A 24,889-nucleotide genomic window follows, 5' to 3' on the forward strand; every position below is an offset into this window, starting at 1 on the left:
TTCTGAACAGTTCTGAGGAAGAAACATATGTAGTCTTCAATAACCCACAGTGTGATTTTGTAAAGCAGGTAGCATTTATCTACACGGGAACATTTCTATATGCCATTTCTATATGCTTTATATCTGCCATCAACAAAACGAATGTAAATCCAGTCTAACACATGCTCTCTCAAGCATGCATACACACATACACACACACACACACCACTAAATTAAAATTTTGATTCTATACATCTGATTCCCTCTAACAAGGAGTGAACTGGTTTCCTATTGGAAAGTTTACTGAATTGCAGTACAAAGCATTCTTAAGCACCACTCCAAGAATTTCCCTTTCTCCATCCTAGCTTAATCATTTAAACAACAGGCAAACAAATGAAACTAAAAAGGAGAAAAATTTAGCTGCAATTGCAGATATATGGCCTCAAAATAAAATGAAACAGAATAACATGTTAGGAATCGAAATGGTAGAAATTCAAACTGAGAAAATTGCATACCTCTTCCAAGTACATAAACTAGAGAAAAAGTTTGGCCTGCAGATTTCTTATATAAAACGAGAAAGAATAGCCTATTTGTATAGGCATTACCCAAGTGTTACTGTGTCTACGATGGAGTGGAAGAGGTGGAGGAGATGAGCTTTCCCCAGAAAAGAAGGCAGTCTACATTTAAAACTGCGACTGTGGGAGTATCCACATTCTTAAAGAAACCAATAGGTAAACTAACTGGCCTAAAGCACTTACAGCTCAGTGTGGTAACAACTGTGACAGTCTGATGTTTAAGATCTAAAGACCAGGAACAGATCCTGAAATTGAGATCTTGAAAAGGAAGCTTACCCGGCCAACAAGAATCGGTTCAGGTCCAGAAAACTCTTCCAGGACAAACATTTGATTCCAAACCCAGCCTCTTTTGGAGCGGTTCAAAATCCGCTGTTCTTCACTCAGCCTGTTTAGTTCCAAAGGGGATCCACTCATTAAAACTTGAGACTGATTCATCGGAGCCATGTAAATGCAAGGAGGAAGAGTAATCCATAATATTATTAATGGAGTCCAGAGATCCAAGAGCATTTCCGCTAGCCGTTCTGGCATGGTCCCACCAGTTAAGCAAATCACCACGAAAATGAGACAATTATTTTTTTTGCCTCCGGTCTGCAGCCATCCAATTCATCATGCAGTGCGGAGCATTTACTTACAGCTCTGCCACGTGTTTATAGCACAGGAAACAGACATCATCTAAGCAGTTTTTCTAAGACCACGATCTATTGGCTTTCCTTTTCATTGAAATTTCCTGCAAAAACAAGGAGGAAGAAAGATAAAGGTGCACTGCAACAGGTTTTAAAACACAATCACTGCTTTTCAAAAGCAAGTAAATGAACCACAGTAGGCATTTCCCAAACTCTTGGATTAAGAAAGTGGATCTGAGGAATTAGAACAAATAGGCCAATAGGTCCTTTTATTCTTCAAGCTTCATTTAGATTTTAGTATTAATCCACTTGGTATTAATTTTGTTTCTATGGTACTTATCAAAAACTGCTTCAAGTAATAGAAATTGTCTTTTTCCTCCTTCCTTTTTTCCTTCCTTCCTTCCTCCCTCCCTCTCTTCCTTCCTTCATCTTTCTTGCCTTCCTTCTTTCTCTCCATCCCTCCACTCTCTCTTTTCTTAGATTTTTTTCTGTTTGTAATGCAAGTTGGGGTGCAGCCTTCTCAAACTCTTATAGAGGTTGTAAGTCTCTCTCTTTTTCTTTCTCTCTTTCTTTCTTTCATCTGTCTTTCTTTCTGCCTTCCTTTTTTTTTTCTCTCTCTCTCTCTTCCTTTCTTTCTTTCCTATTTAAAGACAGGTTCTAGTTCACTTTATGCTGAGCTATGTAAAGAAACTAGCCTTTAACGGGTAAAACATTAAAAAGATTTTTTCTTTAATTTACAAATGTGAAGGGAGAGGGAAATTTCCCCAGTTTTTACAGTCTTAGCTGCCACAACCCATCAGAAGGGATCATCCACTTCACGGTGCGGAATGCAATTCTCTGCCAAGATGCTAATAATGAGTGAATAAAATTAGAATGCTCCCAGAGAGAAATTCTGTAATGTCTAGCATGTATGCTATAATCAGGGCAGTGTCAGGGCTCCCATTCTAAATGTACAGTTGAACAGGAGATTTAAATTATGAAAAGCTCTTTTGGGAATGAAATATGGTAAAAATACAACTTTCAATTGAGGAGATTCAGAAAGGGCTGGGCCAAAAAAATCCCCATTACCTGAGGTGTCAAATACATTTTTTGCTTACCTTCAGCATGGCAAAACGTGTTTCCTCCCTCTCAAAAAAATTATTTTTAAAGAAATAATGTTCACTGCAGATCCCAGAGAGAAGCCTTGCTGAATTAGATTAAATGGGAAAATAATTCCTCAGGACACCATCGGGATCAGTTTGGCTCAGGGAATTCATAATGGAGTAGGAAACCTCTCACCTCTGGGTCCCTGGTTCCATTCTGGCTCAGAACAGGAAAGCAAGAAAGTCATTAACATTGGCTGGGCGAGTGGGTGGCCTTCGTGAAGCCAGCTGAAAGGGGCAGACCCGGATTCTGCTGCAAATACAGGCAGTATCTGATCTAACGAGATGGCCAGTGGAATCACCCTGCTTGTCAACTTTTGCCAAGGCTCAGCTCAATCACTAGGACTCTGTGCCTTCAAAGTGGCCCTCTCTGATGAGTGCATAGTGGAGCCACTGCAAGCAGCAGCTGTTTTAGGAACTGAAGGGAAGGAAAGCTTTCAAGAGGGAACCAGTTCACAGAAGAGTCAAGAACCATGTCCTCTACTTTCCCTAGCTTCGTAGCACATGCAGGGGAATCAGGCCTTCCTTTAAACTGATTTCCATTAAGACTTTCTCTCATCCCACTGTGAGAGCAGACCTTTGCAGCCTTCAAATTTGAAACAAAACAAAATTCAAAAGGTCTCAATAAGGAATCCCAAGTATTAATATCTTCCTGAATTGCCAATCTACTTATTTACTTAACATCATTTATAGCATGCCCATCACATGCCATGCTTTCTCCTAGACATCGGGCCTGGATGATGCTGAAGGAGTATTGACTATGCTGCAGTGTCTGTTGTGGAGGCAGATAAACCTGGGTTTGAATCTCAGCTCACCCCACTGGCTGTCTCTGTAATGATGGGCAAGACACTTAAGTTCCCTGAGCTTCAGTTTTCTCTTCTGCAAAACGGCAGTAACAATACTTCTTACTTTCCAGGAGGTAGGATGATGCAGAAACAAGACTCATGCAAGGTGGCCAGAACATAGGAGGCCCTCACTAAGCTGTGGTTCCTGTGGTTTTCCTGAGCCAGACTCTGAGGGTGGTGTTCACATGGTCCCCGCCCTTGAGAGGCTTTGGTAAAAATGTCAAACGAACGAGCAAAGAATTAAGGTATGTGACCTCTGCTCTAGGAGTAGGGAGGTATGGACACAAAGACACTCAAAAATCTTTCCTAAGGTGGTATGTGGGAGGATGAGCGTGATGCTGGTGCCGGGAGATCTGGACCATATTACATGGAAGGTGAGACTCATTCTAATCACGAAGCCTCAGCCTAAACTTCTCATGGAAAAGGGACTTATTTTCTCCAAATAAATCCTGCTCCAGGATAGGCCATACCTGAGTGCTCAAAAGCCATGTATGCCATTCCCCATTGACCTGAGTGCTATAGAGGCAGAACCCTGAGATGGTTGTAAAAGTTTCCTCTAACATCAGCCTGCCTGGGGTTTGAATTCTAGTTAAAGAACTACGTTTATCAGTTGTATAACTGGGGGTCAATTAACAACAAAAACTATAATAATAACAATCTAACATTTATTTTGAGGATTAAAAGAGATAATCTTGTTAAAGCAATGAGGAAAAGCTAGAATGTACAGTTGTTTTTCAATTGTGCCAAATACTCTGCAAATATACTCCGACATCTGCTCTGTTGTTGACGACTCTGGGATAAGAAAGTTTAATCCCCATTTAAACTCCTAATAGACACTTCCCAGTGCAAGTCACCAAGTGGCACTTAGGATGGAATGTGACATGATCAGTGCCCTACCTGAACTCTCCAGAGCATGTTTGATTTCTCCAAAGCTTTGGAGAATAAAAATATGTGCCATCCCATGGAGAAAGTGTAGGAGACAGACGAGTGCTAGTCCAATCCAGCTGCTCATTTTTCAGAGAAAGGTTGGAGTGACTTGGTCAATGTCCAGCAGTGAGTGGAAGGGCTCTTGCAGAGCTCCAGGAGCAATTAGCCCAACTCTGTAGAAACCCTTCTTTATCCACACCAGTCATTCCCACTATTCCCCCTGTATAAAGCTTCTAGCACCTGAAACTCTCACATACCCACGCCTCAAATTTTGCCAAGTTCTTGAGTCACTTGTACTATTACTTTATATTTTACTGAAATAGGCTCACTTCTTAAAATATCTATTTAAAAATTGAAAGCCAATATTATTTGCCACAAAAAGATAAATAGTGGACACTTAGAAAGTGTTTGGATAATATTAAGTCATCAAGAAGAACTATACACACACACACTATATGTATGTGTATGGTATGTCATCAAGAAAGACTATATACAAATATATGTATACACACATTATATGCATACACACAGACACAGGGATGTATGTATTCATATCTACTCTTCAAAATAACCTTATGATGTAAATATTATTACTTTTTTATCATCATTCCCATTTTAGAGATAAGCAGACTGAAGCACAGAGATGTTGGTATTTTAAATAATGTTTTATTTTCACTTAACTAGATACCGTCAAAGCCTGAGGTCATCTCTCTCTTTGTTAAAAAGGAAGGCTAGCAACAGTTAGAGGCAAGAGTGTGCTGCAAAATATTTAACCAGTGGCTCTCTGGAAGAAAAAAGAATCCCTGATTTTGGACTTCTATGATATAAATATCTTCACTGTGACGGATTTTAAGCTTTCACTCTGACCGTTAATTAACTCGGGGAGTTTCCGAAACCTCAACAATCAGCTCTGGCAAGCCCATTCAGAGTCACCTCCAGGACACTTGTAGGGGGGTGCTTCTCAAACTTTAACAGGCATAGAAATCACCTGGAAATCTTACTGAAATGCAGATTCTGATCCAGAAAATAGCCTAGGGCCTAGAGCTTTGAGTTTCTAATCATCTCTCTTGTGATGCAGATGATACTGATTTGAGGACCACAGTTTGAAAAGCCTGGGATGCTAGAGAAAAAGACCAGCTCCCAACTCAGACATTCTCCTTAAGATGACTTGTAGGATTCAAGGCGGCCATGGGAAAGTCACTTCCTCCTCAGCATCATTTAATGCCATGCCAATGCACCACTTATCATCATTGTGTATACAGGACTACGCACATATATCAGACTTTGCGAAACTCTGCACTGGAATGTATGGGTAGATGGGATTTTGTATGATGTCACAATATACTTCTCCCACCCCGTATAGACTTTATGCATGGCACTGGGAAAATTGCCCAGCTAACTGGTATGTTCACATGTACATGCACACGATCAGAAAGTGGCGAAATTCGGCCTTCAGCAAAGTCTACCACTTGGAGAAAAATGGGATTCTACTGTGAAAATTAGAACCAGACTATTTATATGCTTGCACTTCTGCTCTGGGAAGAGCTAATACTGTCCTCTTTGATGATCAGAAAATAGCTTTATAGGAATTCTTGAGATGCCACCGAATGTTATGTCACTGTCGTCAGAATTAATATACATTGTGAATAGTAACTGCATACGCAAACTGCTTAACTCTATGTGAGGAAGGAGAAATTGAGCAGGGTTGTAAAGCTTGGTTAGAAATCAATTTATTTTTAGATTTTCCAACCACACTATATATGTCTGACCAAGCAATCCACTTTATTATAATGCTGCTGCATTGGTTTACACCCAGAGAATGAGATGAAGAGATTTTTACAATTTCTCCGGAATTCTTACAAATAAGAAAGTCTTTAGAATTCCCCCATAAGAAGATATCTTCTCTTGGGTAAGACACTTGCAATCTGACTTTTCATTCATATTTACATTTTGGAGATAGTTCTAATTTCAGCCTGGATCTTACTCTGCTGACCCCAATATTGTTTTAAGGCGAACTCAGCCAATTCTCAGATAGGTTAAATCATTATGCAAAAACATATTGCACCAGCGATTTTGTAAACAACCTAGATTAAAGTTCCAAATGTTGAGGCCCCTACTGATAGGTGAACTCTAAAATAAAAACAGGCTTTTATAGATACTTTAGGATTTAATCCACCAGATTATTGCGGTTGACAGGAAATTATGCTTTTATTATCCACTGGGCTTAGCGGCCACAATATTTCATGGAAGCAAAAACGACACATAGAACCAGAGAGTTTCTATTAAAAATGTTTCTGACCTTGAATTTAGAGCCATTAGCAGGATGCTTCAAAACAGGTAAATGCACATTGAATTCAAAGTGGTATTTCAGGAATACAGGGCATGCAAGGCAGCGTGTGGCTCAGTGCAATTCACACGGAGCCCTGGAAGACGAGTGAAGAACAAGAAGGGAAGGTGGTCAGATTTTAGAGATGAGCAACACTTGTATATTTCCAAATATAAATCATGCAAGAGAATCACCTTTCCTGAAGACTTCAGAATTCCCTGACCGGATTCCCTTGGAAGAATAGGATTCTAATGTTTTTGATTTGCACATATACATACACACATATTTATTTGTTTGTTTCTCTCTCCCGTCAGCAGCAACACTTCTGGTCTTCTTTCCTTCCCATCAGACCAGATATTTATCTAGCTGTCTGTCTATCCAAAAGCATATCATTTGCTTATTTAGCCACCAGAATGATACTTGCCAAATCCGCTTTGCTTTGTTACTGACATGCTACTCTTTTTCTACCAGAAGCTTTAGTTTTTTAAAATTCTATTATTACTGGTTACCTTGGCAAAAATAAATAAATAAATGCCTTCTCCTCCTCCTTTTCCCAGATGGAGTCAGAACTCTGATCTTCACACAGAAGTTTTTCTATCTGTTACAGAAATTTCAGAACAGGGCAGGGACAGGGGGAACTATGTCTGTGACAAAGACAAGAAGGTCAAGTCAAAATAAGGTCTTTTTCTAGTGTTATAGACCCAGACCTTTGTTTATAAAATTTTCTTGGAATCATAAGGTTAGTTAACATATTGAAGATTAATCTATTCTGCTGGACTTTCTTAAGGCAGAACAGTATTGAAATCATCTCCAAAAGATAAATATAAGCTCCACACTTCCCTTGCCGATTACAGACAGAGTCGTGCCAGGAAGTAATTTCTCAAGTTTAATCTTAATTGCTCCTTCTCCATTTAAAAGACACATCCTTTGCTGTTTAAATTACCTGCTCAAAATTTAATAGCCAAAGATGCAATGAGTGAAAACAATTTCTGCTGGCCCTTTGTTGGAGGGGGTCATTGAGAGGACATGACCGCCAGTTGACCCAAAGCTGGACATGGGCCATCAGAGGTTCCTTACCACCTTCCCTGTCCTTGGAATGTATGTTCCATGCACTGTTCCTGCACTAGAAGTCACCTTGGGAGATTAATGTGCTGTTGAGACCATCTGGACTGCATAGATGACTGAACCTCATTGAGACGTCTATATAAACCCTTAAGATTCTGGCTGGCGGATGAGATCTACTTATGCCGAGGCCGCTCAAGACAAACGTTGCAAGTAAGTTCCCTAGCTTACTAAAACTGCCATCTGCCAATCTGGAGTGGTCTGCCTCTTTCTTTGGTCTCTCCTTAACTCTGTGTATGGAGGCCAGTTTTGAAGTTCACCCTGGGAACTCCCAAGGTTGCGAACCAACACTCTTTAAATCACAGCAACCAATAGGAATCACTCTTACTCTTACCAGTCTTGTAATACAGATGAACTGTGGAGAGCTCCATGGCACAGTGGTTGAACACATTGACTTTGGAGTCAGACAGAAGTATCTGGAATCGCCGTTCTAACATTCATAAGATAAGTGACCTGGGCAAAACTTATCTCAATTGTGGAAGATGAAGGAACTGATGTTCTGTGTTTCTTACTAACTTAAAGTATTTCAGAAAAAATTGAATAAGATAAGGTATATAAAACTCTTTCTCAACGTAGCAATAATCGTTACTACTTATTGAATGTTTTACATACTTAAGAAAGAATCTTGATTGATTTTTAAAAATTATTTTATTTCAATTTCTTGCTCTGTATAACACTGAGGAAAATTCCAGTGATTTTGCAACTCTTGATTTTTAAAAAAGAAACGGCATGAACCAAGTTGAATATAAATGAAAACTCATTTTATAAATATCTTTCCCTACCCACAGCTAACATAAAATTAATGATTTCAAATCATTTTATTAGACTTCTAAAGGGCAGCATTTTTAATCTCCGAGAGCCAACCTTGTCTCTTCTTTCCATAGAAGACACAGCATTGTCCTTCACTATTTTCTCCAGAGAAGGCAAAGTGTAAGTGTTACACATCCACACCAGAGCTGTTTACTTTCAATCAAATTGTAACCACTCAATGAAAAACATGAATCTGTTCTGTTTCTATTCAGGTATTTCCACAAGAAAAATTTCGTTGCATTTCATAACCATCTCTGCATTCTTGTGAGAACGGTCCCTACTAATTCAAAGATGAGGCCAAAGTCATATCTAACCACTACTCAGAAGGGAACTCAGAGAAGATAATGCTAGATAGAGATTGGTTCAGAAAGTATCTTCTTTCAAAGTGTTCAAAAAACTTTTTCTACTTATTTTGAGGAGTTTCAGTTAGAAACTAGAAGCTCTCCCTTCTTGTTTAAGAAATGTAGAAATGGTTAAAATCAGTTATATCACATAACCAAGGTTACAAAGTCTATAATACTAAAACTGACAAGCAGCCGAGTATCCCAGCATAATAAGTCAAAATTCTGCCAATTGGGTTATGCTGTGTAATAACCATCCTTACAAGTGCACCTTACTGTCATTCTTTCATGTTTCAAAGACATTTTAGCTTAAAAACCACCCATAGACCCTGCAAACATGAACTATGGACACAGATGATGGATAGGCAGATAATCAGACAGATAGCAAGCAACACTTGACAAAAATAATATTGAGATATCAAACAACATGTATATAGTGCATGAAAATTAATTAAATTTATTACACGGATTCTAAAATAAACATGCTATCTCCAGCTACTAGATTTTAGTGAAACTCAAAGACAAGACAAAGCCAAGTATGTTTTACTCTAAAATAGGTATGGATTTAAATTTTTTTCATATTTTTGAGCATCCCCATTTTGAAGATGGAACTATTTGGACACAGAAAAGTTAAATTCTGTTTGTCAAGCTGACACAGCAATAGACTAATAAAGAATGGAATGCGCCCTTGAAATTTTTATATCAGATTTTGGAGATGAGGTGGCATAAATAAGAAAGGAAAACATCCCCTTATGACATTTATATCACTCCCCCATCAACTTATTTTATTTTATGTTATTTGTGTCACATCAGAAATCAAATAATCATATTTTATGCAGTAATCTATCTAGAAGGAAACAATGTATGGAAAATATTGTTCTCATTGGTAGTAGAACGTGAATATACTATGAAAACATTTTCACTTAACGATATACATAGAAAGAATTTAGAAGATTCCACTTAATATTCCTTTGCAATATATTCAACATGCTTAAAATATCAATAGAAACATCCACAGAAGAACTTTATCATCGAATATGTAATGCTTTTTTTTCCCTGTGTGTATATGTGAGGGCCAGGTATGCTGCTGATTAAAATCAATAGTATAGAATTGTCTTCTAAGACATTTAGACTTGCAACTCACATGAGGTTAATGTGAACTGCTCTATTCAAATACAAAATATATTAAAGAAAAACAGAAGAGAGGGAGGGAGCGAGCAGGGGAGGGAGAGAAGAAGTAAGTTCTTTCTCAGTTATTTCTTTATACATTTCCAGCAAGGGAAATGTACACACACTGAATTACACATGCAACACTTCCATAATTAGAGTATTTTTCCCAATAAAATATAACTTTCATCACATTTAGATTAATAGCATTTTTGATGCAAGTCTGGTCTTGGAGACATTCTTGTTTTTACAAAGCAGAATTACATCTTTTTTATATTCCTATACCATTTATAAATGATTTTGAGGGAGAAAAACTATGCTTTGTGGCACATGAGTAAAGTTGATTTTTACAAAAGAGAAAAGCTGTGTCTGAAAATAAACTTAGGACAATTTATGAAATTTCTTTAGTGAAAATTAAAGGAGATAGGCACAATATTGGACTTTGCATATGATTGCATCCCGCTCTCCCCTTTACTGAGTATCACCTAGTAAATAGGGAGGGAGGGTAGTCTTTGCTAATTGTTAATGCATTAAATAAATGTTTACTGAGAACCAATTCCAGACTTCGTCTTCAACCAACCATCATTCTAGCATTTGCTATTGTCTTTGGCTGTGGGGGTAGGGAAGGAAAGTGTTTGAAGGTTCTAAATACAAGTGTTATTCTTTTATGATGTTTTCCAAAGCAATAGAGAAAGTCATATCTCTATATATTGCTATCTACTAATAAAACTTTAAAAAAAAACAAGAAGTCTAAAGGTGAGGAGGTGGATGATATTTAAGATAGAGACTAGCACATGACATTTAAAAATCAGGAAATAAAAGCTTGGGACATGATAGAAAAAGGAAACGTATTGGCCCTGGTGCTGTGCCATGAAGTGGCAATGGAGATTTACTTGGCAGCCACATACGGGGGAAGCAGCTAAATGGCATCTCTTGAACTTATTTCTTTTCTGACCTTTTGAAGTTGCCAGGTTCAACTAATTTTCTCCTCGTGGTTACATCTGAAGCGGGTTCCAGAAGCAAGAACCAGCAGTTCAGCAGAAATATACTGCTCATCACAAATTTCTATGGGAATAAAAAGAGAGAGGACTAATTGCTGTTTGGTTAATTAAGCCCCACTAAATCAGATGACAGCCTTGGCCCATAGAAATATTATTCTATTTCACAAATACACATTTATGAGGTTCCGGAAAAATTTTTCCAGCGCCACAAACAGATCATCTTTTTTTTTTTTTAAGACTGGTCAATATACAAATCCAAGAAGCCAGGAGAGCAAATCAAATAAGGTAAGACAGATAAAATGGTAAAGGAAACATGATAAAAATCTCAGACTTGAACAATGAATAAATAGTTATCTGGGCATGTTTTCAAGAAGTAAATTTCCTCTGTGTGTTTGCGTATGTCTGTTTGTATGTGTGTACAACACATAATACAGAGCAACAAGAATCAGCGTTGGTTTAACTCCATACTCTGTAGAAGATACATAATACACCAAAGTTAGGAGCCTTTTCCTAAACTAAAAGCAAAGCTAGTTCATTTCAGCTGTGAATGCCAACAGTGCTGAAAAAAGAGAAAACGGCATTTTTTTCTGCTTCTCTGAATAACATTTTAAGAAATATAAAATGACTGAAACCAGTATCAGCAGCACCACTGAGCACAATATTTCCAAAAAAGAAAGTCTTGAGACCTTAGATTGCATCTATAATTGGAAGGCTACCCTGATTTACGCTTGCCCTTTGATTTGTCAAACATAAAACTTTGCTGATGGACCAGAAAAGCGTGGCTGGAACTACAAATTGAATGTCATTTTCCCCCTGAAAAGCTTTTGGTTTGGCATAGAAAATTGGCTCAGATTGGAATGTTGATAAAGCCATAAGATGTGCCACCTTGAGTGGAAGAATAAAGAGATGATTATTTTTTTCTTTAAAGCATTAATTTACTTATGATAATAAGGTCTTCTGAACAGTTGGTGAAGTGTGGATTCTAACTTTTCTAAATGTGTTCTTTCCTTTTTCCTCAGTAATAAATAATGATGGGAACCTGGAAAGCAAAGCCCTGAGGTAGAATTTCTTGAATAGAATCATTATACCCTCATTTTTTGAAGTTGCATTGCATTGGTGCAACAATCTGATGCTCCCTGTTAACCTGGACTATTAGAGCTTAAATCTGTTCAATCTGTTTACAAGGAAATGTTGCATGATGAGTATATTCATGTAACAGACTTTGCAATTGCCTTTTCAAGTGGTCTATTCCATTCTGCTGGGTTGTTGGCTCATTTGTTCTTTTTTCACACGGAGCACGGCACCACCGGCTACTCAAAGTGCGTTCAGTGCTAAATTAAAGGGTTGCCTTAGAGGAATTCTGTCTTGCCCAGAGTTCTATGTGATACCCCAATAAAGTTATTTCCAGGTTAAAGACTTCCTTCCCTTTAGAGTTGACATGTGTACAGCAGGCAAAGGAAGCTGCGATTCTAGTGAAGGCTGCTATAAAAGTGTTCTTCAGCTAAATTCGTAAAAACGTTAAGAGTCTTTGGTGGAGAGATTTAGCCATCAAGAGTCTTGAGAGTTTTAGGAGAATGTAGACCATAAAGCAGAAGAATTGATTTGTAATAGTAATAATAATTGGAAATACAAGATCCAGGTTGCAGGGGAGAAAGATTACAAAGTTTGAATGACAGCATTACAGCACAAATTTCAGAGAACGTTAGCTAGCGTCTCTCAAATATCTGGCCTATTCGTGACGGTCCTGGGATACCTGGACACTCATTGGGGTGGTGTAGGGAACAGAATGAGAAAGATGGACTGCCACTGAACAGCCCGAAAAGAAGCAATTCCCAGGAGTTGGTGGAAAGGTGCATCTATCTATTTTCAGAACAGATTTTTCTCAACTCCAAGCACTCTTCAGAGTCCAGGAGAACATACATCAAACGTGATTTAAAATCTTGTGGCTGCTCCAGCATGAAATGACTATGTGATGGGGAGATTCAAATCTGCTAAAGCAGAATCACAGAATATGATTATTGGTATTATTATTTAATAAGAGGGATAGCCCTAGAATTTCTTTCAGCCACACAGCTCAGGGAAGTGGAAAAACATGTCTGGACATGATGCTTATGGAGCACTCCCTCGGAGGGGGGAAAAATGTAACCCTCAGAGAACATCCTTCAAAGGTATCAGGCCTCGCGGTAAAAGAATCTCTCTGTCTCTCTCTCTCTCTCACACACACACACACACACTCACACACACACACACTCTCTCTCTCTCTCTCTCTCTCTCCAGATAAAATCCCTGCAAAAGTGGACACAGCTGATGAAAGGCAATAGCCAGAAATTTCAGGCAGAAATTTCAGCGGTGTTAGCATGAACGACAGGGCTCATTTTGCACGCAGTGAGGTACAGAGTCGAGGGTGAATGGATGGAAAATCCCACTCTCAAATCTTACATAAATATCTCTTTCCCACATATAGTTTTCCAGTTGAAAAGCTCCTATAATGAAGCTAGAGGTGACAGCCCAAGGAGGGTTGTTAACCATTGAGATGGCTGTCGGGAGTGTTGTAAAGAGGACAGGCACTTCCAAATGGCCCCAACCAACCCCTGTCCCTCCTCTCTGCTTGGCGGTGGTACCCGATGCGAGGGGGTAGCCCTCTCGCATCCCTTCTCAGGCGTCCCCTCCTTCCCATTGTCAGCCCACAAATACTGCGAAGCCCGGTGAAAGAAAGCAGCTGAATGATCTGATTAGCAGCTCTGGCGCGGTAAGGGATGGTGCCTCATAAAGAGGAAACTCTTGCGGAATCTTCAGGAAAGGGTGGTAAAGTTGAAAGGACCTTTTCTCCCTCCCGCCTGCTCGGTTATAAGCTCTATCCTTTAATTGGAGCTGAAGTGAGCAGCTGCCAGCCTGATTTTCCATTACAGACTAATGTTGTGCGTTTGCAACAATAAACAATTAATGTTGTTTGATTTCTTACATTTAGCAACCCAAGCAAACAGCTGCCATCTCCGCTCGCGGAGGCAAACGGCTAGTCCGTGACGTGCCGCCGGCTCTGTGCCTGCGGGGAAGGGTCAACGATAAGGAAACTTTGAGGTTTCTACCAGATAGGGTGGGGGAAGGCTTTGGACTTGGGGAGGGAAAAAGCGGAGGAAATTGGGGATACCTGTTGGTATCAGCGTTGGCGGCGGCAGGGTTTCAGTCTCCCAGCCTCGGCTAGAATCTGGGAGAACCGAAGTAGGTCCCTTATGAACCTGTTACGCGCTGGCAGAACCCAGGAGAGAGCACTCTTTTCCTCCGGTACTGCAAGGGGCGCGGCCCGCCCCCCAAAGATTCATGGATGGAGAACGATGAGGTGACAGAAAGCGCGGCTCCCGGCTCTGCCGGCGCTGGGAGAGGGGCTACCGAGGAGTCCCCGGCTCAGGTGGCCTCTATGAGCGCAGTCTCAGAGGGGACACTGCCTGGGGGTCCTGCCTGGGTACAGAGCAGCTCCTCGGCGACTGCAGAGCCCCGGGGCGGCTGCGGAGCCGGCAAGTTTGCAGCGGGCACCGCGCCTCCCGGGCTGGAGCAGCCACTTGTGGGAACGCCTCGCGCTGGGGTTCTCGCTGCAGAGTCGCGGCCCGCAGCCCCACCGCGGAGGTCGCCCTCCCTCTCCTCGGAGGTGGGGCTGTGCACCAACCAGCAAGAGGGCATCCCTGGCCCCTTCGCCTCTGCTCTCGGGCTCTCAACCAGACGCGGGTGCTTCTCATTCACCGCACGGACCCCGCAGTGAAGGCGCGCGGCTGCACCGGCGCCTGCCTGTGTCGGGAGGCGGCGAATTCGCCAGGCGACCGCAAGGAGGGAGCCCGGCAGGGAAACCGGAGGGGCACAGCCTACTTGCTACTTCCCAGGATCTACTGTCGGAGCAGTTTGCAAAAATAGGCAAAACCCTGAAGGTGTCCCCATCAGCTATGGATATCAGGAAAGAAGATGCAGCTCAGTCCCGCGCCTGGGCTGGGAACCCGCATCCACCATCTGGGGGCAAGGAGGCGCACAAGGTGTCCGAAGGGGCATGGGAATTCCTATAAGAAACGGTCCCTTCTGGGTACTCAGGGTATGGAGAAAAACGGGGGGTAAGGAGGACCACTTACTCTTGTGGGGCTCCGCGCTGGCGAATTTCAAGCCTCCTGGTTCACAAATGGCTGGCGGGACTCGGGGTTGGCTCCTGAGGGCGGCAAGCACTGACCGGTCCCCGCGCGCTGGGCAGGCGTCTCCGGAATCCGTTCATGCCTCTCGGAGCTGCGGGGCTTGGTGTGGAGACGCGGGGCGGGCGCGCTGGGCTCCGGGGGTCCGCAGCCCAAAGTGCGGCGGCTGGGTTGACGCTACCGTCTGTGCAGAAACCGGCGACAGCGGACGAGCTTCGAGGAGGCAGGGAGATTCCAAATAAATCCACAAATTCCGGGCTGAGCGCTCCGGCGTGCGAGCCCGCCTGCCTGCCAAATGTAACTGTGAAGTGATGTGGAAAAGTGAGCCGGGTGCCTCCCCTGACGGATCTCATTGGGCAGAGCGCAGAGGCAGGTCTACCACTTGGAAATTCATGTAAGCGGTCCCCCTCCCCGCCCCCGCCCCGCCCTGCCTTCCCCCATCGCTCTCGCGCGCTCGCTCGTTCGCTCTTTCCAGCTACCAAGTGGGCTCACAACTTTTCGCTCCTCGCTCCCGAGCACGCCCCGCGCGTCTCCGCCGCCAGAGCCACCGGGTGAAGATGCGCCCTTCCGTGCGGGGCGCGCAGCCCGCGGAGGGCCAGGCTCCCGGCTGAGAGGGCTGGCAGATGATAAAAGGATGCGGAGGAGGTACCCGCGAGCTTTCTCCCTCGAATCTTACCTGCGCTCTGGGGCTCGCCTTATCTTGCAAAGCCTCTTAGTGACCCACAGCTGCTTTCCGTGGGAGCAAGAGGACGCGACAGGGCAAAGGAGTGTGCATGAGCAGCTTATTTCCTTGTTATTCCAAGAGACTTCTGCGGACAGGGTGGGATGTTTGTAAGACCGCTGCGTACTACTTAGACGCTAATGTCTAGAGGTGGCGTGTGGTGGTCCTGTAGGTGAAGCGCATCCTGATGCTTCCGCTCCTTTGGGGCGATGAGATGAGGGAGAGCAGAGGGGCAGCCACGGGGGGCACGCAGTAAGTAGGTGTAAAAGAAGAGCAGAACTTGCTTGGGAAATAAAGGGAGGGGTTGCTAAGTCTTCTCAATGTGTCTAGCCTGCAGATCTCCTCTTAGGCACCATTCTTGCAGCTCCTCTGCCTCCACCGAGAGGCGCCCTGTCTGTAGCCCCTTCAAGTCCTCGGATGGACTCCACTCAGATCTTGAGAAATGGCCACCCGGGGGGGAGAGCCAGTGCAAGAACAAGGAATCATGAATTAATCCATCCAGTTTTTTTTCTCCTCACTGAGGCTAACAGGTAGAAATATTCAGCCACTGTGATCAACTTTTCATAAAATTAGTGAAAAATAAGATGAATTGATCTCCTTTTTTTTTAAACTGCCCTCCACAGGACACCCCAATTTAGTCCATTCCTTGTGCGCTAGAGGTGAGCCCTGAGGAAGGGTTTTACCATCTGGGGACAGAGCTGAAACAGAAGGAGGAAAGGATACAGAAGTCCAGACACAAGGTCTGTAGAGCTTGTACTGTCTGATTCTAAGGAGACAGACCCAGCAGAATGAGAAAATAGGCACGATATGCTTGTAATATTTATGCAGATTTGACTTTTCTTTTGGTAAGGCATGTAACATCCCTCTGTGAAATGTTGAAAACAATATTGACCATAGGTCTCATATCTGTTTGTTTCACATTCTAGCTGTCATAGACCAGAAACTTATTTCGGAGAGGGAGAGGTGAAGAGAACCAAGAGGTGTTTTCCCCTCAGGCAGTCACTAAGTAACTGTTCTCTTCTCAGACAGTCTGCTTACTGGGAATTCAGGAATTGGCTAATTCTGTCTTGGAAAAAGGAACAGCATTCGCATCTCAAACAAATTATAACTGCTGCCAGACCAGGCAGTCCCAAGCGCACAGAGAGATCACATCTTGGGTTATGCTTAGTTTTCAGACATTCATTTTGCCTTGAACAAATAGTCTGAATCTTTCCTTGGGGTACCTTCTTACATCTATGAGAAGTAAAGAAACGGTTATGTCTTACTGAAGGCTGGGAATGGTCACAAGTAACATCTCAAAAGAAAGCCAGAAAGGTCGAGATAGAAAATATCCTCAAATCTTATTTTCTTAAAGGAAAAAAACTATTTTGGCAAGGTGAAGAGAGTCAGAGTCCAATGGCTTTAAGTACCTTGGGTTAGGATGGGTTTGTTTTGACTCACTTTATCCACGTTTACTCTGAGATCAGTTACATACATTGTCTTCGTTGAATTTTGGCCAACTAGAAGTCAAGGTAACCCTCTATATCGGCCAACTTCTGCTCAAAGCACAGCAGTAGGAATTTCCTCCTAATTCTTAGGAGGGGTCAGAATGATTAAGCAGTGTGAAAGAGGATTAGGATAATGTTTTAAAAGCCCTATAAGGATATTTCTAAAATAATCAGGGATGCTGGAAGATGGGGCATTTGCCTCTTTAACAATTCCACCCACTGTTAATAGGATGCAGTGTAATGTCATGATGGTGAGAGCCTAACTCCTTAAGAAAGTGTTTTCTTTTCAACATCCTCTCCAGGGTTACAGCCTTCCAGCAGGAGGAGGACTGTGCTACCTAGCCTTTTAGAATCGTGACTGAAATTGCATGTGTGGTGGAGCATTGCTGGGGAGAAAGGGTGGGGAATTATCTGATAGGGCAAGAGTATGAGCAGGGAAGAAGTTGGCGGGGGGAGGGTGAGAGGAAGGATTGCACTCAGAATAACCTTGGCTGACTGATGCACAGAGTGGGATGAGGCAGGATGTCTCCAGCCTGGGTTTCAGTGACAGGCAGATAATTTTGCAGAGGAATCTATTGCAGTTGAATGAGTTGGAGAGAGACTCCAGGTAGTAAAAAGCACTTTCCTTTTTCACTAAGGGTGGGGCTTTTATAATTTTGACTGAAGAAGCCAGTTAACCAGTGACTGGTTAGTTGGAGAGTGAAGAATCAGATGGCTTATAGGAAGCAGAACTCTGGAAGTGGGTGGGAGAGGAGGAAGACTCCAACATCTATAGTTGGAATAGGAAATGGCAGAATGGAACATGTCTATTATTTGCTGCATTAAGATTCAACCGTTTCTTCTTTTCATTCTGCAGTAAACAACTGAAAATTAAAATAAACTAACTTAAAAAAAGTGTTACCACGATATAATTACTGAGAACATTCAGATTTATTGGATTGCTTTAAAATTTAGATTAACTCATTCATTCATTCATTCATGGACTATCTACTAAAGATGGGGTTGAGGACTGTGGATTATGTGAATGAAAGGATTTCACATTGTGATACCTGCCAAGGGTATTTCAAAATAAGATTTAAAATAAAAACTTTAAGAATGTGAAATATGAAGATGGCCAAAACATAAATGTAACACCAGTTAACATGTAACATTTTCCGGGAATTAAGAGACCTTTTCCCACATTTCCTGTTACGGAATCCTGATGAAGAAAGCTGAAAACCCCCACATCCTCAGGGCTATTTTTTGATGAGGGGCAGGGAGGTGTAAGTAATATATAACAACTGTGGCAGTAGGCAAAAGAAACTTTGAAATTTTATTTCCATTTCCAATGTTGGAGCATAAATCATAAGAATGAAAAAGATTAAGAAAGCAGTTTTAAGAAGTTCGTAAATGTTTAAATAAATTTAGGAAAGGGTTTTTTGCTTTTTTTTTTTTTTTTTTTTTTTTTTAGTTTAAGAGTTTATTTTAAACCAGGCTCCATCATAAAGTTAAGTGAATGGGAGCAATTACAGTGGTTCTCAAACTGGACCAGATCCTGCCTCCCAGTCCTCAGGGACTCGTTAGAAATGCAAATTCTCCCACCCCAGTTGTGAGTGGGCCTCAGAAATCTGCATTTTAACAAATGCTCCAGGGGATTCTGTTGCTTGCTAGCATTTGAGAACCACTGCCTCAGGCTATTCTTTTCTCAAGTGATATATATATATATAAAAATGAGAAGAATAAAAATAAAGTGTGGTGTATTATATTAATACTTATTGCTTTTGTCCTGGAATATTCTAAAACAGAATACCATCTTAAAAAATAAAGAGAAAGAAAAGTGTATTCACGCTAAATTTATAATGTGATCCCTTCACCAATGTTTATGATAGGATTTGAAAAACTAAACTGATTTCTTTGGAAGTGATTATAGATTCTTGGTGTAAAATCATCATTGAACTTAGTATCCAGAGTTATCATGCTCTGCATTTCTTGACTGCTGGTTTTAGCTGTCCCTGAAATTAGGCCTGGATCTCTTAATATTGACTGAAATTACTAATATCGAGCTAGCCTTTATATTTTCACTAAATGGACGTGCCAGCACTTTCTGAAAACCACATCTGTGCCAAGATCATTTTGGAGAAGGTTTTCAAAATGGCCTTATCTCCTATCTTCCCAGGTGCTAGCAAAGAGATAAGCTCCATTCAGCTTCTAAACAGGTTGAAGGGGGGCAGCTGGTAGATTTAAGAGGACTGGGACAAAGCTATCAAGTAAGCCAGCCTAGGTTTGGTGGACTACACACTTAGCATTTTTGTTTGTTTTTGTTTTTGTTTTTCTGAAAGAGAACAGCAATTAAATTAAGATCAGACTCCTCCTGTTTAACATGGGAGCCATGAAGAGCAAAACTATAAAAATAGTTCACATTGTGTTTTAAAAAAAAAGGAAGAAGAAAAAGAATAAAGAAAAAGAGAGAGCGGAGCTTTTTCTCCCACTCCTTTGCAGTACTCCTAGTTTGGTATAGCGGATTGTAGTATATTAAAACATGATAATGAAATGTAATTGATCTTAAGTCTGGTTTAGAAGATTACCAGCCCTTGAAATTTACACACTTCTGCTAATGTATCGTTACGCATGTATAAAGAAATACAGATGTACAAGGGGAGGAAAAGGCACATCAGCATCTCATTATGCCTAAAAGAGTTTATAGTTCTGATTAGTTGTTATCGAATTGGCTATTAGAGAGAAGACTGCTATATATGTATTTGACGAATGTTTCAAGAAGTTCAAAGGAAATTACTGAGGATGCGAACGGAATTTCTTTATTAGTCAAAGCTGCATAATGCTAAGGATTTTTCTGTTTGTTCGTTTATTAAAGATGCGCTGCTGTGTAGAAATCGGGGGACTGCTGTTAGGTTGCGTCTCCTGCCTCCACAGCAACTGGTCCTGTTGGAGTGGATGTCGAGGCTTTTTTTCTTCTACATCAAGCGCCCTCTAGCGTGCCATATCTGCGCAGATTGCTGGAAGGAGGTGGAAAGAAGAAAGAAAAAGAAATATCCTACCAATAGCTCTCCTAATTCCTGAATTGCTCTGCTTTTCCTTCTCTCCTTCCTCAAAGGGGTCATTTCTACGGAAGTGTTTTGCAAAGCAAAAAAGGTACTGTTGTTTTTGCGTGAAAAACAAATCACTCATTCCCTAAACCGGGGAAACAAATGCTAATCCTTTCTCAGGGGTTTCTTTTGAACATTCATCATAATTTTCCCGAAGTTTCATACACTCTAGTAATCAGGAAAATAAAAGAAGGTAAGTTGCTCCCTAGGAAGAAATTCCGTTTTGTTCCTAACTCGCTGCAGACTAGCTATAAGACATTTGATGCAAATTGATTAACCTCTCCATGGGTTTTCAGTTTGTGTCTCCATAAAAGTGCATAATACTTCTCTCTTGCCTCAGGGGGGTGGTATGAGGCCTAATTGAGGTTTATAAAACAATTTCCGTTCCTCAGATACAATTTGAGATACAGTTGAACCCGCCTTTCATCTTGCATCTACTAACAGTGTTTCCAATTCTCTTTAGGGTCCAGGGGGAAACTGTGATCCGGATTTGTACTTTCATAAACGTGTCATTAAAACAACTCTATTGTAAATAGTGGATTTGCTCAAGAGACTTGGAATGGTGGGAAATGCGGAAGAATGTTTGGAGAAGAAAAATATACTTGCTTTTGCAAACATGTCTACGTGTCAATAAATATAGCTAAATAGTAAGGGAAAATTCTTACAAGACGTACATTTGGGCATATCTCCCTAATTTTTAAAACAAACTGACAATAACAGAAGGTAATTTTACTCACCCAAACGCCACCCACTAAACATTTAGTCTCTGAGAGAAAAGCAGATACCTGTAAACAAACTATGTATTGGCATGCCTTCAGATGGTAGGATATCTAAACATCTGTTATGCAACTCAGAGATTTATTTACTAATATTATGATGATTATGCCCCATTCTGTTTTACCAGTACCCTTATAGGTCTATTATTCTAAAGGGTTAGGAAAGAGGGAGGCAAGCGAACATTATAATACGCTCCATTGGTTTCTTTACATACAGTATCTCTTTATTAAGGCACTATGAATGGAAAGGATGTTATTGATATCCTTTAAAGGATGAGAAAACTGAGGCTCAGCGAGGTTAAGTGATTTGCTCAAGGTTACACAGTGAATAGGTTAAAGAGTGCAATTTAAACCCAGGGTTTCCAAGCTTAAATATAATGTAGTACTGCCTCTCGGTGTTCCAGTACTAGTCAGTAACTATGATAGGCTACTTTTAAGGCAATGTGTTACCTCACTGTAGAAGGGACTAATACAGTGCGATACAAGATGAAGTAAATGTTACCTGTTCCCCAAGAGAATCAGAATCCTTAATTGCATGAGGTTTTGTAAATATAGACCCCAGATTCCGTGGTTAACAACTAAATCAGACTCTCCAAGGAGAATGTGTATTTCTAAAAAGTGAACAAGGTGATTCTGATTTAGCATAACCGACACCATTCTGGAGACCATTTGAGAATCATGAAACCAAGCGGCCTCCGAGGTCTTGTTGACCTCCTCAGTGCTGGAGGCCAAGGTGAAGGCATGCTTCTGCTATACTATTTAGCTTTGGAGAGCCCTGTATGCATTTCCAAGCACATCCTCTCTCTTTGATCCTTGTGATAATCTTGTGAGGTGAGAGGAAAATATATTATTTCTTCGGTTTTTATAGAGTTACAGGCTTTTAGAGCCAAAAGAGCTCTAAAAGATCATCTAGTTCAACCTGTTCCTTTTATAAGAAAAGAATCAGGTAAGGCTTTTGACTTCCGAGCATAAAGTTAGATAACTAGCTCTTAAAAAGAACAAGACCAGATCCTAGGTCACTGGTCTTTAAAGGATATGTCAGGTTGTCACTTGTCCTGCAAATATGACCCAGGGAACAATCATCAAGCTAACATTCTGAATAGTCTTTAAGATCTGCAGTTTAAGACGGGAAAAAAGCATATTTCAGATCCAAATTAATGCAGTTTAGCAAAGGTCTACTTTCATTTTCTGATGAGGTTACGTTTACTGCCTTCACCTAGTATCTGCTGCATCTAAGAATATGTCTTGTCTTGGTTGAATTATTTCGGTACCCTAGAGTTTAGCTCACTAATGCAGCCCCAGAGGCTCCTTCAAAGCACATGTTATGTGCTGCAGATTTTTGGAGTGAAGATTATTGGGGAATCAGAGGAAGACAATAATGTAAGAAAAAAATGATTGTGCTTTCATATGTTCTGAGGTACCCTAAAACTTTCTCTGGGACCTTCTGGTGGGAAACCCAAACTGAAACAACTCATTTCAAATGGAGATGTGTAAGACTGCCTCCTGCATTCTCTAAAAGCAGAGAAAAACAAATGCACGTGACTTGCCAAAAAGACAGATCCTGTTGAATTTTTTCTCATCTTTTTTTGCGTAATGAAATTCTGACTTTCTTCCTGCAAATTATCTCATTGTGCTTGAGCAGGGAACACCTTATATTTCACCAGGTTGCCTCCTCCCCAAATTACATAAGGCATACAATCTCTGGAAGAGAAAATGATAATAAATAGCACTAACAATTGTGGTTGTCATTCTTATTATTGAATGTTTAATATCTTGCTAGGCACTATAGGGATTGACTGGCTTATGTTATCTCACTTATCCTCTACAATAATCTCCTAATTTTTCAGATGAAGAAACTGTGAAGGGAAATGTATTTTACTTCTCTAACTCCCAGTTAGGCTTCTGCTCATCTCTCCAATATCACTTCATATCACAATCTATTGGTCCTGTATGCACCAACCAAGCTAAACTTTCTAAAAGTCATTTGAAAATGTTAACTCCCTTATTTAAGAGTTAGGAGTTGTGAAGCCTGCAAGGAAGAGCAAAACATTTGGAGTCATACAGATCTGGTTTCAAATCCTGGGTGAACACATTACTGTTTTTGTACATTAGACCAGCTAGCTGGTTAACTTCTGAGTCCCACCTGCCTTTGTGTATAAGGTATTGTATGGAATGTTTAACTCACAAAGTTCTTATATGAAAAGATACAATGAAAGAAACAATGTTAGTTTTTGGTGTACATGTTAGTTTCCTCTCCGGTCAGCCTGTTGATACCCAACGAAAAAGAGCAGATGGCGGGTAAACAGATTCTTCTGAGACCCCTACAAGGAGGGTACTCCTCTTAACTGTGTAATTCTGTCTCATAGCTACACAGGGCATTCAGTCAGAACTCGATCTGCCCTTTAAATAGCATCATCCACTGTTTTCCACACATTCTGAGCTCAGGCAAACCTACCCTTCATTTTTCTCCAAACCGTCATTTTCTAAGCAGTTCATACCTTACACATGCAACTGCATTCCTTCCTGAAGATTAGAATTGTGTTTTTTCATATTTTGTTTCTCCTCCCAACTCTTCATTAATGAGAGACTAAAGGCTGCTAATGTTAGGAGGCCTGATTCAATCTCATGATCTGGTAAGAAATATGTTTATTTGTCTGCCCCCCTCACTAGATTGATTCTGAGCGCCTTGAAAGCAGAAACTGTATTAGCCATATGCGTGTATCCCAAAGCCTGATACCTAGTCGATGTTCAGGAATTGTATTACATAAAATAATAAAGAAATGAATATGATTGCAAAGATAACTATGGTCCTATTGTCAGCAGTTAGCTAGAAATAGACCCAGATTTGGAGTTAGAAAAATCAGATGGCCCAGCAGATGGGTGCGGGGAGCTCAAAGAGAACACATTTCACTGGAAAAGAGAGAGGGAGAAAAAAAGATGGCAAAACAGTGAGAAGAAACAAAACCAGGAAACTCAATCTTCTAGAGCAGAAATTGAACAGTGAAGATAGCAGACTAAAGGATGAACAATTGAAAAAAGTTAAAAATTCTCCAACGGACACAACTGAGTGAACATCAGGAAATGATTCAGATCCCAAATGGTGATTTGCGTAATAGTAGAAATAGTTTTAGTAATAATAATTATAATAATACCAATTATTAATAAGAATCCATCTGCTCCTTCGTGCTTCATCATTTAGGACCTGAGTGTTTACAAAGCAATTTCCCATCCAGGAAGTAAGTGACCCTCAGGCAGCGTGCACTGTCTCTGTCACCTTCAGATGCTCACACATGTTGCCTCATCCCAAAGACAGAGCTCTAAATTAGACTCCCAGAGGGCTTTCTTCCTTCGGAGCTATGGGTTTCCTTGAAGATGAGAGAGAAGAATTTTGTTCATTTATCTTTGAATCCCCAGTAGCACAGAAGAGATGCTTGATAAATTTTTGCTGATTTATCATCTTGTATCTGTCCTACAGCAAGCCACAAGATAAATACATCCTGTCCAGTAGCCCCATTTTTCAGATGAGAAAACCGGAAACATCTAGTTAGAGATGAAGCCGGGAAACCAATCTGAGATCTTTGAACACGCTGGCTGTCTCTCCTGTGCCATGCTACAGTCAAGAAAGATTACCAAGATGACATTGCTTATTAATGACTTCTTTTCTGTTAAAAATTCTAAGAAAGCATGTTTCTTTAGCATTCATGTAGAGGACCAAAGTAATCTCATGCCAAAGTCACCACTTTAAATGCTTTGCAAGACTCAAGGGCAAAGCTTAGCACTTTTGAGTCAGTCTTGAGC

General features: G+C 40.9%; 1 protein-coding gene and 1 long non-coding RNA gene across 6 annotated transcripts in view; one reads left to right on the forward strand and one right to left on the reverse strand.

Moving 5' to 3' along the window:
* The window catches only part of CDH8 (cadherin 8), a 337,578-nt gene extending 321,869 nt beyond the window's left edge, over nucleotides 1-15,709 (reverse strand). The window contains exons 1-4 of one of the 4 annotated variants that reach the window (XM_070261900.1): nucleotides 14,971-15,349; nucleotides 10,813-10,922; nucleotides 6,391-6,514; nucleotides 831-1,281 (exon numbers count right to left, since the gene is read on the reverse strand). In XM_070261900.1, the coding sequence (XP_070118001.1) occupies nucleotides 831-1,082 (252 nt within the window). In that variant the 5' untranslated portion in view covers nucleotides 1,083-1,281; nucleotides 6,391-6,514; nucleotides 10,813-10,922; nucleotides 14,971-15,349. Of the gene's footprint in view, nucleotides 1-830; nucleotides 1,282-6,390; nucleotides 6,515-10,812; nucleotides 10,923-14,970 lie in introns of all 4 variants that reach the window. The other 3 variants (XM_070261899.1, XM_070261901.1, XM_005608302.4) reach the window with 3 other exon arrangements.
* Nucleotides 15,528-22,829, forward strand: LOC138923375 (uncharacterized). 2 transcript variants are annotated; one of them, XR_011436889.1, is made up of 4 exons: nucleotides 15,687-16,275; nucleotides 16,369-16,485; nucleotides 20,084-20,361; nucleotides 20,779-20,927. It is a non-coding gene; the product is annotated as an uncharacterized lncRNA (long non-coding RNA). The 2 variants fall into 2 exon arrangements; XR_011436890.1 differs by lacking the exons at nucleotides 15,687-16,275; nucleotides 16,369-16,485 and adding an exon at nucleotides 15,528-15,669 and having other exon boundaries at nucleotides 20,779-22,829.
* The last annotated feature ends 2,060 nt before the right edge of the window (nucleotides 22,830-24,889 follow it).

The sequence above is a fragment of the Equus caballus genome, chromosome 3, assembly GCF_041296265.1.
Source record: "Equus caballus isolate H_3958 breed thoroughbred chromosome 3, TB-T2T, whole genome shotgun sequence".
Classification (NCBI taxonomy): Eukaryota; Metazoa; Chordata; class Mammalia; order Perissodactyla; family Equidae; genus Equus; species Equus caballus.